This window comes from Micromonas commoda, chromosome 4, assembly GCF_000090985.2.
Source record: "Micromonas commoda chromosome 4, complete sequence".
NCBI lineage: Eukaryota > Viridiplantae > Chlorophyta > Mamiellophyceae > Mamiellales > Mamiellaceae > Micromonas > Micromonas commoda.
The window spans coordinates 852,356-868,442 of NC_013041.1; the positions used below are offsets into that span (position 1 = coordinate 852,356).

Here is a 16,087-nt window from a genome sequence, read left to right on the forward strand (position 1 = left end):
AATTTTTGAATTCTTTGATTTGACGTTGAAATCGACCACTGCCTATGAGACACAAGGCGAGAGCACAAGCAAACACACTGGCGGGAGGGTTCAATTGGCTTTGCCCTGAAGAAAAACCCACCCTTGGCCCCCCCAAAGGGACAGAAAGCACCGCAGATCGCGCTGCCGTGGGGGCGCGGACTGCGAAAGGCGGCGGCATGGATCTCATTCGAAACTTCCTGGGAGGTGGGAACAACGGCGAGGAGCCCGATGCGAAGCGCGTGAAGCGAGAGGACGACGACAGCGCCGGCGCCGCGAACGGAGGGGCGAATGGCACGTCCACGAGCGGCGCGGGCGGCGCGGGAGGGGCGGGGGTGGAGGGAAAGGTGGACCACCTCGGCCAGTACGCCATGCGGGAGATACATTTGCGCAAGCAGGAGGAGGACGGTGAACTCGTGTACATGGTCATCAAGAACGACGGCGAGGAGCAGAACATGATCTGGCTCGTCAACCTAAAGAACATCTTCAGCAAGCAGCTCCCTAACATGCCAAAGGAGTACATCGTGCGCCTGGTGATGGACCCAAGGCACCACTCCATGATCTGTTTGAAGAATAACACCGTAATTGGCGGCATCACGTACAGGCCGTTCTGGAGGCAGAACATGGGAGAGATTGCGTTCTGCGCAGTGAGCGCCAACGAGCAGGTGAAGGGCTACGGCACCCGGCTGATGAACCACCTGAAGGAGTACGTGTGCGACAAGGAGAACATGACGCACCTCATCACGTTCGCGGACAACAACGCGGTGGGATACTTTCAGAAGCAGGGCTTCACCAAGGACGTCATGATGGAGCGCGAGAAATGGGTCGGCTACATCAAGGAGTACGACGGCGGCACCATCATGGAGTGCGCCCTCTCTGCGCAGGTTTCGTACACAGAGTTCCCGGTGATGATCCGGCAGCAGCGCGCGGCGGTGGACGAAAAGGTGAGGGAAATGTCCAACTCGCACGTGGTGTACCCCGGTCTGGCGCAGTTCAAGGGACCCGCGGGACCGGGCGGCGTGCGCAAACCTGTGCCCCCAGAGGTCATCAAGGGTATAAAGGAAGCTGGCTGGGAGCCGCCGGGCCCGCCCAGGTACCGGCTCGTCCACCCGGGCTGCGGCGACGGCACGCCCACGACCGATAATCTTCACAGGTTCATGGTGGCGCTAGTGAATCTGGTGCAGAACCACATAGACTCGTGGCCCTTCATATCGCCGGTGCCTGCGGAGGAGGTGCCGGACTACTACGACGTGGTCAAGGATCCCATCTGCCTGGAGACAATCAAGGAGCGGGTGGAGAGCGGGGAGTACTACCAGACCCTCGAGATGTTCGCTGCGGACTTCAGACTGATGTTCAACAACTGCAGGCTGTACAACGCGCCGGACACTGTGTTCTACAAGAACGCCACGCGGCTCGAGGCGTACTTTGAGTCGAAGGTGGCAGCGGGAATTTCCTGGAAAGCTGGCAGGGGCGAACGGTCGCTTGACCGGTTCTGAGTGGAGACTGGAGCAAATACTGCATCTAACGCTATTTTATCGAACAAAACTTCTATGTCTACGCTATGTATTCGCAATGTTCGAGCGACGATGCGGTGTCCAGCGTCGTCGCAGTCCCTGTGTCCATTCCAGACGAGAGCTCCTCGACCAGGTCAAGGAGCTCGAGCCGAAAGTCAGCGATGAACCCCGGGGTTATCTTTCCGAGTTTACGCGTCAATGTCGACTCTTCGTCAACGTTCCCGGACTGACTGAGCTCGTGGGCGCTGCACACCGCGTCCGCCACGGCCAGCACGTACAATCCACAGTCGTGACCATTATCCTGTCGGGGCGTAGCCGCTGGCGAGCTCGTAAACTTGTGCCGCCTGGAGTTGCAAAGGTAGGGCGCGACCGCCGCGACGAGACCCGACGCCGCTCGCTCGTTCACGGCCCCCGCCGAGTCGTAGTGCTCGAATGTGTCCATCCCGCCTCGCTCGCCCTTCCTGAACACAAGCAGGCTCCAGTGACTCCCTCCCTCCGGCACCTCCACGTCCTCGTTGTTGGACACGGAGAATAGTACGATCTGCCTGCTTTGCAACCCGAGGGGCTCCAAGATCTCCGCGACATCTCCTTCTGCCACGTTTGCCACCAGGAAGCTAACCGATGCGTCCACGAAGCTAACCGAGCGTCGTAAGCTGGCGTACTTGTCCTTCTGGAGGAATGAGAAGTAGAACCCCAAGATGGCGTCGTTGAGCCAGTTTGGACCGGTGAGAAGGCAGACGTCACGTACTCGGAGCAAGGTATCGTGGTAGTCCAGCACCTTGTCCTCCATGCCGAGGTTCACGATTGTCAGCCCGTAGGCCGCCTCGACGTAATCCTCGTTGCTTGGTGTCCCCTCCCCCTCACTGAACCTCATGCACGCATCGGTGCGGGGGGGTTTGATATCGCCAGATAACACCCAGTAAAGTCAAGTTAGTGAGCCACAACATGTCGAGCGCGGGGGGCTCCGAGGATGTCGGCCGGGACCTCTGCCTCAGGCTCACATCTCGCAGAGTTCCCGAGAACGCCGCGCAGAAGGACAGGACTGGCCTGCCCTTCGGCGTCACCGTGCAGCCCTTCAAGCCGCTGCCGCACTTCCCAGTGGACGCGTCGGCACTTCTAGATCCCGCGGACGAGGTGGCGCGATGCGGCGACTGCTTCGGGTACGTCAACGGGTTCTGCGGGCTGGAGCGCGACGGTTGGGTGTGCATCCTGTGCGGAAACTTCTCCTACTGGAGCTCCGATCCCGTGGGCGATGGCGGCAAGCCGCGGTACAAGAGGAACGCGCGCAGGAACGAGCTACCCGAGATCGCGCTCCCCGAGTACGAGATCGAGGTGGCGAGGGAGGTGCTGACGGTAAACCCGCGCGAACCGCTGGGGACTGCGCCCGTGTACGTCGCGCTCATCGATACCACCGCACCCGAGGAGACCCTCGAGCTCGTGCGGAGCGCGGTTCTCGCGGCCATTGAGGCGGTGGGCCCCGACGCCCTCTTCGGCATCGTCACCTTCGCCGATCGGATCGGCCTGTACGACGTTCAAGCCGCGGCGCCTTCCGTGCGGCGGGTGGGGCTCGGCAAAGACGGGGGGCTCGCCATGCCGCTGGAGGAAGCGCTTCCGCTCAGAAGGCTGCTGGCGCCGGTGGGTGCGTTCAAGGAGGAGCTCGCGGCGGCGGTCGAGACCATCGCGCCGGCGAAGTCGCGATTCGGATCTGCGGGGTTTTCGCATCCGGGGGTTGACGACGGGACGATCGACGGGGGCGACGGGCCGGTCGGTAGGAGGGCGTTCGGACCCGCGCTGGAGGCGACACTCGCGTGGCTGGGCGCGGACGCGGTGGAGACGAGGGGCGAGGGACGGGGAGCCGGCGACGGGGTGGGCGGGGGCGATCTCCGGCACCCCTCGTGCCGCGTCCTCTCGTTCCTTGCGGGCTTACCCAACCTCGGCGACGGGGCTCTGGACGACGAGATATACCGCGAGTGCGCCGCCGATCTCGACTCCCCGGACCACGAGGAGGCTGCCAAAGCGGCGGACGCCCTCGGTCAACCGCGGGTCGACTTCTACGCGGACGCGGGCGCGAGAGCCGCCCTCGCCGCCGTTGTCGTGGACGTCTTCTCGCTCGGCGGCGGGGACGGCGCCGCCGCGTTCGCGGATCTCGCGTCGGTCGCGCCGCTGACGGAGCAGAGCGGCGGCGCGCTCTACCACTACGACACGGTCGGTAAGGGCGGTGCGAGCGACGCGCCGCTCCCTCGCGACGTCTTTCGCCTGCTCCGCGCGGAGTCCCAGGCGCACCACTGCACGCTGCGGCTGAGGACCAGCGCCGAGTTTGAGGTTGCCGCGGCGTACGGCGCCGCGGTCCCCGACGACGTGTACCCCGGCCTGTACCACGTCGTGAGGTGCGGGCCGGGCGATTGCTTCGCGTTCGACTTTCGTCACAAGTCCGCGGCCGGGTTCGGCAGGCGCGGGGACTGCCCGCCAACCGCGCAGCTCGCGTTTGAGTACACCGCGCTGACGCCGCTGCCGCCGGATCCCGCGACGCAGGCGGCGAGGTACCTGAGGCAGCGTCGAAGGAGGGTGTGCACCGCGCAGGCGAGGGTGGCGTCGTCCCCCAAGGACGTGTTCGCCACTGTCGACGCGGAGTGCGTCGTCAGCCTGCTCGCGCACAAGATCCTGGCCACCGCGGAGGAGAAAGGCCTTGCCGAGGCGAGGCTGCTCCTCTCCGACTGGCTCGTCATCCTCACCAGCAGGTTCAACCACGAGACCGGCGTCGCGAGGTTCGATCCCAAGGACGCGGCCGCGGTGGACGGCGCGTTCACGTCGTGCGTCCCGCTGCAGCAGATGCCTCGGATGGTCTTCGCGCTCCTTCGCTCGACGATGCTCCGACCCCGCGGCGTCCAGCCCGACGAACGAACCCGCGCGAGAGCCCTCGCCAGGCGACTCGACCCGCCGTCGCTCTCGCGCCTGCTCTACCCGCGACTGAGCAGCTACGCCGACGTGGACACCCAGGCGTTCCCGCGACACTCCCTGACGCGCACGGCGGTGACCACGTCCAACGGCGCCGTGTTCCTCGTGGACGCCTTCGACGTCGTCGTGGTCTTCTACGCGCCCGCGCAGCCCGGGAGCGAGCGAGCGTCGCTGCCGTACCCGCCGCCGCAGGGCAGCGCGGTGCGCGCGGCGGTGAACGCGCTGCGAGAGGAGCGGGAGGTGACGCCCCGGGTGGTGTACATACGCGGCGGTGCGGAGGATCCGTCCGCGTTCCACGACCTTCTCATCGAGGAGCTGGACGTGGACGGCCTCGAGGGGGGCGCGAGCGGCTTTGTCGGGTTTCTTCACACCGTGGAGAGCCAGGCTCGGCGGTTCATGCGAGAGGCGTGAAGGGGCGGCGACGCGTCCGTGATGGAAATTTAGCTAGCTAGACGATTAGTGGTGTCATGAGAGCAGAGAGGTCGCGTGACGGGAGGATGATCTGGTGCGGCATGTGACGCGCACATGCTCAAGTCACGGAATCGATGCTTCGAAAAAATTTGAAAGTTCGAAAGGACAGCCGAGATTTTGAATTCGTCGCGGGGGCTTGGGGGGGTCGAAGGTGCGAGTCTCTTGCGCGGACGAGTGCGAGACGATGTTTAAAGATGAGTTGTTCGCTTTGGAGCGTGGTGGTGTTAATTTTTTAAACACCATGAGTTTGTTTGCGTCGCGCCTTGGAGGCGTCGACGGGTTTTGGTTTTTGAGAGCCGAGAGGTTCGGTCCAACTTAGCCGGGGCATTTAGTTGGAGGTGAACTTGGTCACGGCCTTGGTGCCCTCGGAGACGGCGTGCTTGGCGAGCTCACCGGGGAGGATGAGGCGCACAGCGGTCTGGATCTCCCTGGAGGTGACGGTGGGCTTCTTGTTGTAGCGGGCGAGCTTGGAAGCCTCGGTGGCGATCTTCTCGAAGATGTCGTTGATGAAGGAGTTCATGATGGACATGGCCTTGGAGGAGATGCCGGTGTCGGGGTGGACCTGCTTGAGAACCTTGTAGATGTAGATCTTGTAGGTCTCGGTCTTGGACTTCTTGGCCTTGGAGCCGCCCTTGGCGACGGTCTTCTTGGCGGGCTTCTTGGAGGTGGGCTTGGCCATCTTTGTAGTTGTGTTTGGTTGTGACGGCCCGGTCTGTGACCCCTGGGTTTTATACCGAAAATTTCGAAAATCGGCCGCTCTGAAGCGCTCTGATTGGCCGGGGTTTTTTCGGGAATGCACTCATGCGGGAGGAATTTCTGAGATTGGCAGAGTTTAGGAGGCGCAACCGACGAAATTCCTCTTGGAGTGCAAAATTTCGATCGGATTTGGAAATTTTCGTGCATTCCCGAATTGGCCCGGCCAATCAGAGCGAGGCTGCGCGGCCGATTTTCGAATTTGCGCGTATAAAAGCCCGGGGTCGCAGACCGAGGCATCACAACACACAAACACTAACACAACTTATACATCATGTCTGGACGTGGTAAGGGTAAGACCGGCAAGAAGGCCGTGTCCCGCTCCGCCAAGGCGGGCCTTCAGTTCCCCGTCGGCCGCATCGCGCGCTACCTCAAGGCTGGCAAGTACGCCACCCGCGTCGGTGCCGGTGCCCCCGTGTACCTCGCTGCCGTCCTCGAGTACCTCGCCGCTGAGGTTCTCGAGCTCGCCGGCAACGCCTCCCGCGACAACAAGAAGACCCGCATCGTGCCCCGCCACATCCAGCTGGCGATCCGCAACGATGAGGAGCTTTCCAAGCTCCTCGGCACCGTCACCATCGCCTCCGGTGGTGTCCTCCCCAACATCCACTCCGTGCTCCTCCCCAACAAGGGCAAGAAGTAAATCCTTCTTCACGGACCTAAAGGCGCTCCCCGAACGGGGAGTCGCCCAAAAAGCAAACAACTGCAAACAAACCAATGGTGATAAATTAATCACCACCACACTCGCAAAGAACAAACGCAACTATTCGTACACTCATCGTCCTCGTGCGCCCCGCCGAAGAAGTTCCCCCCAAGAAATTTCAAAACGGAAATTCAAAAAATAACCAACGCGACCCTCCGAAGCTACCCCCTCTTGGTTCCATGCTCATGCAACAGTGCCCTTGATTCCGCGTGGAATTCCATCGGGGAGAGCCGCTCGAATTCTCCCGCTCGCACGTGCACATTCTACCTAATGCGGACCACCTGCCTGTTTCGTGAGGCCGACACATGCGACCTGCCAAACCGAAAATTCAAACCTCTGAATTGACAGCTCCTCTTCCCGTGGCAAGCACGATGGGCTCGCAGGGTCGTGCTTACAAACAAACATCTACTATTATGGTGATGCACATGGATCGATCCAGCGAGCTATATGGATATCAAAATTAAATCAGAAATCTAGGCCCTCCCCCTTCTCCTCATGCGGGTGCGGCGTTCTCGTCGACAGTTGCCAACCCACCCATGGAGAGCTTCGAAAAGCCGGCGGTTTTCGCGGCGGCGACGTTTGCGTTGTTCCCAACCCCTCCCAGACCAGTTCCGTCCCCCCGTAGCGACTCGAGCTCCTTCCTCGCCTTTCCGAGATCCAGAGCGAGCTGTTCGGCGCGCTTTCTCTCCGCCGCGCGCTTCGTCTCGGTGAACTGCAGCTCGTACTGCAGGCCGGTCACGTCGCGCTGTGCGTCAAACGCCGTGGCGGAGCCACCCGCGGCGACAAATTTGGCCTTCAGACGCCCGTACACCTCCTGCAGTTTGTGCATCTGGCGCTTGCGCTCCTTGAGCTCGAGCTTGAGCTGCTTTACCTCCTCGACGTCGGGCCCGTGCCCCTGCGACGCGCCGCCGCCGGAACCGGGCGTAGCCCTGCTTCCCGAGCCAAAGGTGGTGGAAGGAGTGATGGGCGCGCCCACCATAGCCTCGGCGCGAAGCTTGGCCATCTGGCGCTCAACCTCGTGCATGCGGTCCTCAGCCCGCACCGCCCTGCGCTCCAGCTGCGCGTTTAGAGTCGTGAGTTCGGCGGCGGCAGCGGCGGCGGCGGCGCCGTTGCCCGAACTCGCGCCGTTGAAGGCGCTGTTGTTCATGGCAGCCAGTCGACGCTCAAGCTTGCCGCGCTCCATCGCCTCATCCTCCGCCCTCGCCACCGCCTCCTCGAGGATGGGCTCCATCTCTTGCACGGTCTTTTCCATCGCCGCGAGCTCGGCTCTGGCCTTAGCCGCATCGCGTCTGGCCTCGTCGGCCTCACGCATGTGCCTGTCGACGTCCGCGGACCCCCGTTCGCCGGTGACGGCCAACCGGGTTTCGAGCGAGAGAGCGCGGCTCCTCTCGAGCTCCAGCTCGTCGCAGAGTCGCGCGAGCTGATCTCTGGCGTCCGCCTCCCGTCGCTTGAGTTCTTCTGCGCCGCGCTCAGCCTCGCAGAACTCGGTTTTCAGCTGTGCGAGCTCGGCGTTTGCGGAATCTCGGTCGCATACGGTGGTGCGAAGCTCGATGGCCGCGGTTGCCGCCAGGTTGGACGCCTCGGAGAGCTTGCGCTGCGCCGCGCGGAGCTCAATCCCGGTCTCCTCCTCGCGAGCCTTCGCGTGCGCTGCAGCCTCCGCCGCCTCCTTCCGTGCGGCATCAAGCTCGGATCGCAGAGCATCCACCTCGGAGAGCTTGGCGCGAGCCTCGGCGGCGGCCTCGTCCGAAGCGGAAGCCTCCTCGGCGACCCGGCGAGCCTCGGCGCGAGCCTCAGCCATCTCCCTCCGGGCCTGCTCGAGCTCCTTCGTGAGTGGCTCGAGCCTGTTTTCAGCCTTGACGCGGTCGGCGATGGCGGCGTCGCGGTCCGCCGTTGCTTTTTCGACGTGAGAGGCGAGCTTCTTGAGCTCGTTCTGCGAGGCGAGGAGGGCCGCCTTGCTTTCCCCGAGCTGGCTCTCCAGGCGCTCAACCTTGGCCTTCTCAATCTTGCCCTTCTTCTCGCCGTTCTTGCTCGCAGCCTCTTGGGACGCCCTCAGACGCTTGAGCTCCTTCTCGAGGGTTCCCTTCTCGACGACGGCTGCAGCCTTCTCCTGCAGTGCTACACGAAACTTGCCTTCGAACTGCTGAGCCTTGTCGCGAGCCTTCTCGAGATCTTTCCTCATGCTCTCCGCCTCGCGCATCATCTGCTTTGGCGCCGCCGCCGTGGACTTGAGCTCCTTGGTGAGCTTGGCAACCTCAGCCTTAGCCTCGCGGGCCTCGCCCGCAGCCTTTGCATCCTCCGCCGCCGCGGCCTCGGCCTTTTCCTTGTCCGCGATCGCCGTCGCGAGCATATCCTCGAGGTCGTCAACCTTCGCCCTCAGCTCGGCGTTGGCGGACTCCATCTCGGCCCTGACCGCGGCGACGGCGGCTGACGTGCGAGCCTCAAACGCCGCCTCAGCTTGAGACTCGGACGCGGCCCTCGCGGCTTCCACCTCAGCCTGAGCCTTCGAGCGAGCCTCGTTTGCGGCTGCGGACCGGCCCGCCATCGCCGCGTCCGCAGCCGCGCTGATCTCAGCCCTGAGCTGCGCGTTACGCGCCTCAGCGAGCTTGTTTGCCTCCACCATCGCGGCGGCCTCCGCCATAGCCTTCGCGCGGGCAGACTCTGCGTCGGAGGCGCGCGCGTTGGCGGCTGCCACCTTCTCCTTGGCCTTCTCGCGATCGGAGGTCATCTGCGCTCGGATACCCTCCAGCTGCGCCTTTTGGTGCTTCATCGCCTCCTCGGCATCTGTCTGGAGTCGCTCCATATCTCGCTCGATGTACATCTTCTCTGTGTTCAGCTCCTCGATCTGCGCCTTAGCCTCCCCGAGCTCCTCCTCGAGCGCTGCGACGCGTGAGTTGGCCGCTGCCTCAGCCGCGGCGATCATTTCGGCCTGCACGGCCTCCATGTTTGAGCGTACAGCGGCGACGGCGGCGGCGACGGCGGCGGCGTGATCCGCCGAGGTGACGCCGGGTGTTCCCGGCGCGGAGGGCGCGGGAGACCCACCCCAGGTGTCCGCGCCGTCGGTACCTTCGGAGGCTCCGCTGAAGCGTCCCCTGCCGAAACTACCCCTGCTGACATCTGAGGCATCGCTCGCGCGTCGCTCGTCCTCGAAACACTCCTCGAGTTCTTCGAGGGCAGGCGGGGGAGGTAGTAACCCGCCACGCCGCCGCTCCTTCCTCGCCTTGGCCTCCGCCGCCGGATCGACCTCGCCCGCGGGCGCACCCGCCGGAGCCTGCTCCGCCGCTTCCTCATCCACTGACTCGCTTAACGACGCCGAGACGCCCGGAGGAAGCTTACGCCCCTTGAGGAAATCCGGCACCCCGCCGCGGTTGTTTGGCGCCCACGTTTCGCGGCGGTTGCCTCGCTTCGGCCTCTTGTCGCACGCTCCATCGGCATCCATGGCCGACGACTTGAGCACGAGGTTGGTTAGGTTGCTTATCTTGGCGCTCGCAGCCTTTTCCGCGCGTTCCCGCTCCTCGCGCTCAATCTCGAGCTCGTTCGCCAGCCGCTCGCGCTCGTTCTCAGCCTCGAGCATCTCGCGCCTGAGCGCGTTGATTTCCTCCTCAACCTCCTGGCTCACGCCTCCCTCCCCGCCGAGTTTCTTGCGCAGCTCCTCAATCTCCCTCTGCTGCCTCTTGATGAGCGCGGACTCGCTCACGACTTCGTTGACGGTGGCATTGTTACACACGCGTTTGGCCCTCACGGCGAAACGCAGGGTGCTGTGGGTCTCCTCTGCATGCGCCGCCGCCGGCGTGACATTGCACACGATGGCCGTCTTTGAGTTGCCTCCGAGCGCCGGCTGCAGGATCCTGGTCAGCTTCGAGTCCCGGAACGGGATGTGCGAGCCCTTGCCCTCCGCCCCCTCTGTGAGCTTATTGATGACGATGCCTAGGTTCAGAAGTGACTTGTTGATGTTGGCACCCTCCTTCATTCGGATCCCCTCCGCGCCCGTCTTGACCACTCGCTCGGAACCCGCCAGGTCAACCAAGTTAAGCGTGGCCACTAGCACCGCGTCTTGCGCGCCGTTAGCGGCCCCGGACGCGTTCTCGCCGACGGCCCTGGACTCCACCACCATTCTAAAGATGGTATGAGACCGCGACGACTCCGCGTTCATGTTTGTCTCGCCCACGTGTCTCCTCGCGACGCCGGTTCGGAGCAGCTCGAGCACCTGCGTCGGGCTCGTGACAATCTCCTCCTTCAGGCCGCTCACGTACACGCCGCGCTCGGAATCCTCCTTGATCTGCAGGCGCGAGACGCGTCGCTCCGGTCGATCGAACGATCCGCCCCCGATGGAGCTCCCGAACAAGTCACGCGAGCCGCTGCTGCCCATCTGCGGCTTGGTCGGCGGCGCGACGGTGTCGGCGGAGAAGAGGTCCACCATCTGCTCGTTGTAGATCTCGAGGTAGCTGACGCGCACGAGGAATTCCCTGCCCTCGCTGTGATCGATGCTGTCGAACACGTCGTGCACGGCGAGTGGGATGATACCCGGCTCCTCCGCGCTGCCTTGCATGGTGTGGGTCTTGCCCGAGGAGGTCTGACCGTAAGCGAAAACGGTGCCATTGAAGCCATTGAGGACGGACTCGATGATCCCCCGTGTCGTGCGGTCGTACACGTCCTTGGTGCGGCAAGACGGATCGAAGACGTTATCGAGCTGATAAGATGTGCTATCGGTCGTGCCTGCGGAGGAACCGGCCTGCGCGTGGGGCGGATATGGAGATCTGATGTCAGGAGTTGGGCTCGGACGAGACGACTTGTAGTTCCCCCCTTCCCGTGACGGAAAACACGCGACGACGGCGACAGGGCCCAGCGCGAGCCTCACCTGAGGCGCGATCGCGTTAGTCTCGCTATTTATATCCCATGCCGCACCCTTTGACTCCTCCTTCGAGTTGAGGGGCCTGACACGGACGCTCACGGCGATGTTGTCCGCCATCGTCGCCGGGAGCACGCGCTTGCAGAAATGAGCGTTTCTTTTTGACATCGCTGACTCTGGGTGGTCGTCACTGCCTCGTGCGACATGACTCCCGCCTCGACATCGGCGGGATCGACCCGCGCATTCACAGCATGGAAATTGCCGTGTGCTGTTCCACGGCGAGTCAGGAGATCGAGGCGTATTCGAGCTGCGTCTTCGCCTCCCGAGAGCCCCTCTAGGGATGACCCGGCACCCGCGGAAAACCGCACGCTCCCGCCGAAGGACAGGAGGTTCAAGCCCCTGACGCCGCCGCCGCCCGCGAGCGAGTTCCCGCCGTACGAGCCCCGCGACTTCTTCCGGTACGAGCTCATCCACCAGTCGAAGAAATCCGCCGCGAGGGTCGGGCGCATCTGCACCCCTCACGGCGTCATCGAGACCCCGGGGTACGTCGCGGTGGGCACGAACGGCGCGTTGAAGGCGGTCCCGCACCAGGAGCTCGCGGCCGCCGGCTTGGACCTGATGTTCGCCAACACGTATCATCTGATGCTGCAGCCCGGGCCAGACCTGGTGGCGTCGGCGGGTGGACTGCACGAGTTCATCGGACGCGACGCGCCCATCATCACCGACAGCGGGGGTTTCCAGGTGTTCTCGCTCGCACGACCAAACGCTGAGGACGGCCTGGAGATGAAGTCGCGCAGGGCGACGAAGCAAAAAGGAGGGGACGGGTTGCTCATCCGCACCAACGAGCACGGCGTGTTGTTCAGGTCGTACAGGGACGGGTCGAGCGTGGTGCTCACCCCCGAGTCCAGCGTCGAGGCGCAGAAGAGCCTCGGCGCTGATGTCATCATCCCGCTCGACGAGCTTCCGCCCTACCACATCGACCGGGCGGTTTTGGAGAGGAGCGTGTATCTCAGCCACAGGTGGGAGGCGCGGAGCCTGAAGGCGCACCTGCGGGACGTCCGCCAGCAGGCCATGTACGCGGTGATCCACGGCGGGGTAGACAGGGACCTGCGGCGGATGAGCGTTGAGTACCTCACGTCACTACCTTTCGACGGGTTTGCCATCGGGGGTAGCCTGGGCAAGGATACCGCGGAGCTGGTCGAGCTGCTCGGTCATCTGATGCCACAGCTACCGAAGGACAGGCCGAACCATCTGTTGGGCATCGGCGATGTTGGATCAATACTGGGATCCATTCCGCACGGCGTGGACACATTCGATTCCACATTCCCCACCAGGAATGCTCGTCACGGTCAGCTCATGACCCGGACCCGGGGCACTTTCAACATTCAACGTGCGGAGAATGCGTCATTACATGAGCCCGTATGTCACCAGTGCGCATGTTCGCTGTGTAAGAATCACACTGCGTCTTATTTGCATCACCTGTTCAGAGCCAACGAGCCAACAGCAGTCACGTTGGCAACTGCTCACAACCTGCACTACATGGGGTGGTTGATGCAGACTCAGCGGGAGAAGATTCTTAACGATGAGCTGTGAAGTACTTGCAGTCAACAGAGATTGTGCGACGTCATATGTATAACACTCTAGCTGTACAACGTAGTTATCTATGTTGTTGTCAACGCGTTACGTACGTTCTATGCTTTTGTCCCTCTCTTTTGTCGATCATGGCTCAGTCGCGTCTCTTAGCCTTTGGGCGCCTTGGAGGCCGATCCCTCCCCTCGCTAATCCTTTTTTGCGTCATGCGTCTGTTCTCAAACCATGTTTTGATCTGCTTCCACTGGACTGGATGCTTCTCACCATCACCGAGCTCAGCAGTGGCAGAAGCGATCATGTCAACGTCGTCCTTAGAATCTGCCTTTACATGGGCAATCTCCCCGATGCCCTGGCCAAGACCTCCGGAGTTATCGAGCGGGATCCAACGCCCCGTGCGACTGCCGCGGGTGAGATTGGCGTAGAGCTCGACGTCTAGATCGTCGTCCTCGGCGGAGATGATTAAACCCGAGTCATCGTCAGAGTGGACAGGCTCCGCGTGATCCGAGCCAGCTGCCGGCTCCTCCTCTTGGTTGTTAGCTTTGGCCGGGAGGAGCCCCACATCCGCGAGGTTCCCGGACCAGCACCGGAACTCCGGCAAGTTATGAACCATCGCCGCGGTCGGGTCGTTCGCCGTTCGATACTCCGTCGAGAACAGGTCGGCGAGTTGCTGCGGGAAAGCCAGAAGCGTCGACGCGGGCTGCGACGGCCTTTCAGTCGCGGCATCGGCGACCATCTCTGAGCAATCGTCCTCGGGTGCTTTGGCGATCTCCCATTCGTCGTCGGATGCGGACTTTACCTCGGAGACTGCGTTCGCGCCCTCGTCGAGCATGCACGACGGGAACATGGGGCTCTCGCTGTCGAGCATGGCAAAGTCGTCTAACGAGACGCCTGGGAGGTGATGGCGCGGATGTCGCCTCTGCTGGGTCTCCGCGATATCACGTCCGCCCCGCACGGCCGCATCATGCTGCGCCTTCATACGGAGTAACGAGTTGAGGGGCGACATTTCGCTCCCCCCTGGCGCCGTCGTGGTCGAGTTTGCGCCGTGCCCGTTGTTGCGCTGCGGCGTCATCGGCTTGTTGATATGCATGCTGCCCGTGGTGTGTCGCCTCGGCCTGGTGAGGCGTCCTTGGGGGTTGCGGACAGGTGAGGCGGTGAAAGCCCTCGCAATCGCTTCGCACGTGTTGCGCTCCGGGGTCCTGCCTTCGTTTCGATCGTACACGCTCACCAAAAACTCGCGCTCTGCCTGCGTGAAGCGGAAGCCTGCAGAGACAAAAGTCAGCAGGTCATGAGGAGCCCCTTGGAAAGTTCGTTTTCGCCGGTTTGTTATTTGCGACCCTTCGGCGGGAGAGGGGCCTACCGTGAACGTGCCGAGAGAACTTAACCTTGCGCCTCGGGGGTTTGGACGCTGTCGCTCCTCTGGCGTTCGCGGCGGGTTCGGTGGGTAGAACCGACGCCGCGGTTTTCGCGACAAACTCGGAGAGGAAGGCGGAGCGAGGCGGCGACGCGTCGGGTGGCGGCGGCAGTCTCTGGCGAAGTCTCGAGCAGGGGTTTAAAGCCGAGTCGACCAAGGGCTCCCGACCGCCCCCAGCGTGACCCCGCGTGGCGTCGGTCTTCGCCATGTCGCCGGAATCCTCGAAGGATGGTAGCCTCCCGAGCCCTTCACCCTCGAACCCTTGAGGTCTTGCGTCCGCGTCGGTACGACCGGTTCGCGCCGCCAAACTGCCCTCACAGCGCACGCTTGGGGATGAGGGGCGAATCTGATGCGATTTGAATTTTCGAATCACATCCACGCCGGCAGCTGCCTTGTCGAGGGCGTGTGATGACTGGACGAGTCTTGAAACCCGACACCTGGCGTTATGCACGCTCGGCTGAATAGAACCTCACGCATCTCCTCACAATCTCCTCGCTAAGCATCCGCAGCGGGACCGACAAACTCCACGCACACGTTCGCGTCGTCGTTCCCGCCGTTCGTCTCGCCCCACCCCTCCAGCACGATCTCCCCGTCCGTCACCTCCGCCGTCGTCGGCGTCCTCCCGCCGTCGGCTCCCACGACAATCGCGGCGTACCGTCCAATCGCCGGGTACTGGTTCGTCGCCGCGCTCGTGGGAAACCTCCCGTCGTTCCCCGCGCCGGCGATTCGCAACACCAGCGCGTGGTTCCGACCGAGCAGCCTCGCCGCCTGTTCCACGTCCCCGGCGGCGAGGCACGCTCGGACGCGGGTGGACGAAACCTGCGGGGTGTTCTCGTACCCAGCCGGGTAGACCCCTTCATCGCCCGGCTCGTTGGCGGGGAGCAGATCGACGATGGAGACGTCCACGCCGAGCTTCTCGCCCAGGTCTTTGAGGATATCCGCGGTGCCCGCCGCCTTGAAACCGAACCTGTAGTTGGCACCCGCGACGACGCCGCCCACCCCGATGTCCTTCAGCGTCGACACGAACTCCTCCGGGCTCATCCGTCGGATGTCCGCGAACGGGATGACGTGTTCCCGCACCGTCTTGCCCTCGCACGCCGCCTTCCACATCTCCAGAACCCTCGCCCTGTCCCCGGGTGCCACCACAGGGAGCTTCTCCTCCCATCCGAGCACCTCCGCCATGCCACCGAAGCTCATGAGGATCGGTGCCCCCATCTTTGACGCCCGCCGCGCCAGCTCGGCGTGACCTCGGTGCATGGCGTCGAACTTACCCAGCGCCACGACGATCTTGCCGCCATCCTCTGTGATGCGGATGGGAGCGAAAAGAGGGGAAAGGTCAGCGCTCGCGAAGGGACGAGGGGCTCGGGAGTGATCCGGGACGGACGGGGGATGGAAAGGCGGCAGCGAGGGTGGTTCGCGACTCACCGGCGGGGGGGATGCGCTCGAACTTTTGTCCCGCGGCGGTGGTGATAACGTCCGGGGCCGCCGCCGAGGTGGCACCGGACGTGCTGCATGACGCCCCCATCCCGTCTCCGACGCGAGAGCGACCACCGACGCGAGAACCCACGCGCCTCTGGGGGCGGGGACGGAAGGATGTGGAAGCGACGATGAGCGGCGCAGCCGCTGGAGCTGGCATCCAAACCCTCTTGCAGACCCTGGCGCGGTCGTGCGAGCCCGAGAGGTAGAACGCCGCGACACCCCTGAAGTGCACGAACGCCCCAAGCGCCAAGCCTCCGGTGCCCTCTCACAGTGCCTCGCCTCACGGGAGGAGGTGTGGGGCTCAAGGAAATGGCACACTTTTCGCGGGCGGTCGGACAGTTGATTATCAT

General features: G+C 63.4%; 9 protein-coding genes across 9 annotated transcripts; 4 read left to right on the forward strand and 5 right to left on the reverse strand.

Annotated features, from left to right (window-relative positions):
- Positions 1 to 44: 44 nt before the first annotated feature.
- On the forward strand, positions 45 to 1,514 carry MICPUN_57888 (histone acetyltransferase; the record flags this gene model as incomplete). Its single annotated transcript, XM_002501354.1, has 1 exon — positions 45 to 1,514. One exon carries the CDS (start codon positions 45 to 47, stop codon positions 1,512 to 1,514), a length of 1,470 nt encoding a protein of 489 aa, XP_002501400.1.
- Positions 1,515 to 1,572: 58 nt separating this feature from the next.
- Positions 1,573 to 2,322, reverse strand: MICPUN_113365 (Ulp1 protease family protein; the record flags this gene model as incomplete). Its single annotated transcript, XM_002501734.1, has 1 exon — positions 1,573 to 2,322. The coding sequence occupies one exon, from the start codon at positions 2,320 to 2,322 to the stop codon at positions 1,573 to 1,575; it is 750 nt and encodes a 249-aa protein (XP_002501780.1).
- Positions 2,323 to 2,477: 155 nt separating this feature from the next.
- On the forward strand, positions 2,478 to 4,898 carry MICPUN_100068 (predicted protein; the record flags this gene model as incomplete). The annotated part of the gene is made up of 1 exon (XM_002501355.1): positions 2,478 to 4,898. The coding sequence occupies one exon, from the start codon at positions 2,478 to 2,480 to the stop codon at positions 4,896 to 4,898; it is 2,421 nt and encodes an 806-aa protein (XP_002501401.1).
- Positions 4,899 to 5,286: 388 nt separating this feature from the next.
- Positions 5,287 to 5,637, reverse strand: MICPUN_81107 (histone H2B; the record flags this gene model as incomplete). The annotated part of the gene is made up of 1 exon (XM_002501735.1): positions 5,287 to 5,637. One exon carries the CDS (start codon positions 5,635 to 5,637, stop codon positions 5,287 to 5,289), a length of 351 nt encoding a protein of 116 aa, XP_002501781.1.
- Positions 5,638 to 5,985: 348 nt separating this feature from the next.
- MICPUN_81242 (histone H2A) lies at positions 5,986 to 6,351 on the forward strand (the record flags this gene model as incomplete). Its single annotated transcript, XM_002501356.1, has 1 exon — positions 5,986 to 6,351. One exon carries the CDS (start codon positions 5,986 to 5,988, stop codon positions 6,349 to 6,351), a length of 366 nt encoding a protein of 121 aa, XP_002501402.1.
- A 3,436-nt stretch (positions 6,352 to 9,787) lies between these two features.
- MICPUN_81350 (predicted protein) lies at positions 9,788 to 11,377 on the reverse strand (the record flags this gene model as incomplete). Its single annotated transcript, XM_002501736.1, has 3 exons — positions 9,788 to 10,708; positions 10,802 to 11,140; positions 11,267 to 11,377. Coding segments are annotated over 3 exons (1,371 nt in total), but the record flags the coding sequence as incomplete, so codon positions are not given.
- Positions 11,378 to 11,461: 84 nt separating this feature from the next.
- MICPUN_57894 (predicted protein) lies at positions 11,462 to 12,850 on the forward strand (the record flags this gene model as incomplete). Its single annotated transcript, XM_002501357.1, has 1 exon — positions 11,462 to 12,850. The coding sequence occupies one exon, from the start codon at positions 11,462 to 11,464 to the stop codon at positions 12,848 to 12,850; it is 1,389 nt and encodes a 462-aa protein (XP_002501403.1).
- Positions 12,851 to 12,983: 133 nt separating this feature from the next.
- On the reverse strand, positions 12,984 to 14,466 carry MICPUN_57895 (predicted protein; the record flags this gene model as incomplete). The annotated part of the gene is made up of 2 exons (XM_002501737.1): positions 12,984 to 14,086; positions 14,205 to 14,466. 2 exons carry the CDS (start codon positions 14,464 to 14,466, stop codon positions 12,984 to 12,986), a joined length of 1,365 nt encoding a protein of 454 aa, XP_002501783.1.
- Positions 14,467 to 14,697: 231 nt separating this feature from the next.
- MICPUN_57896 (predicted protein) lies at positions 14,698 to 15,996 on the reverse strand. Its single transcript, XM_002501738.1, has 2 exons — positions 15,684 to 15,996; positions 14,698 to 15,559 (listed from the first exon to the last, which is right to left on the reverse strand). The coding sequence occupies exons 1-2, from the start codon at positions 15,781 to 15,783 to the stop codon at positions 14,754 to 14,756; spliced, it is 906 nt and encodes a 301-aa protein (XP_002501784.1). The 5' UTR covers positions 15,784 to 15,996; the 3' UTR covers positions 14,698 to 14,753.
- Positions 15,997 to 16,087: the final 91 nt, after the last annotated feature.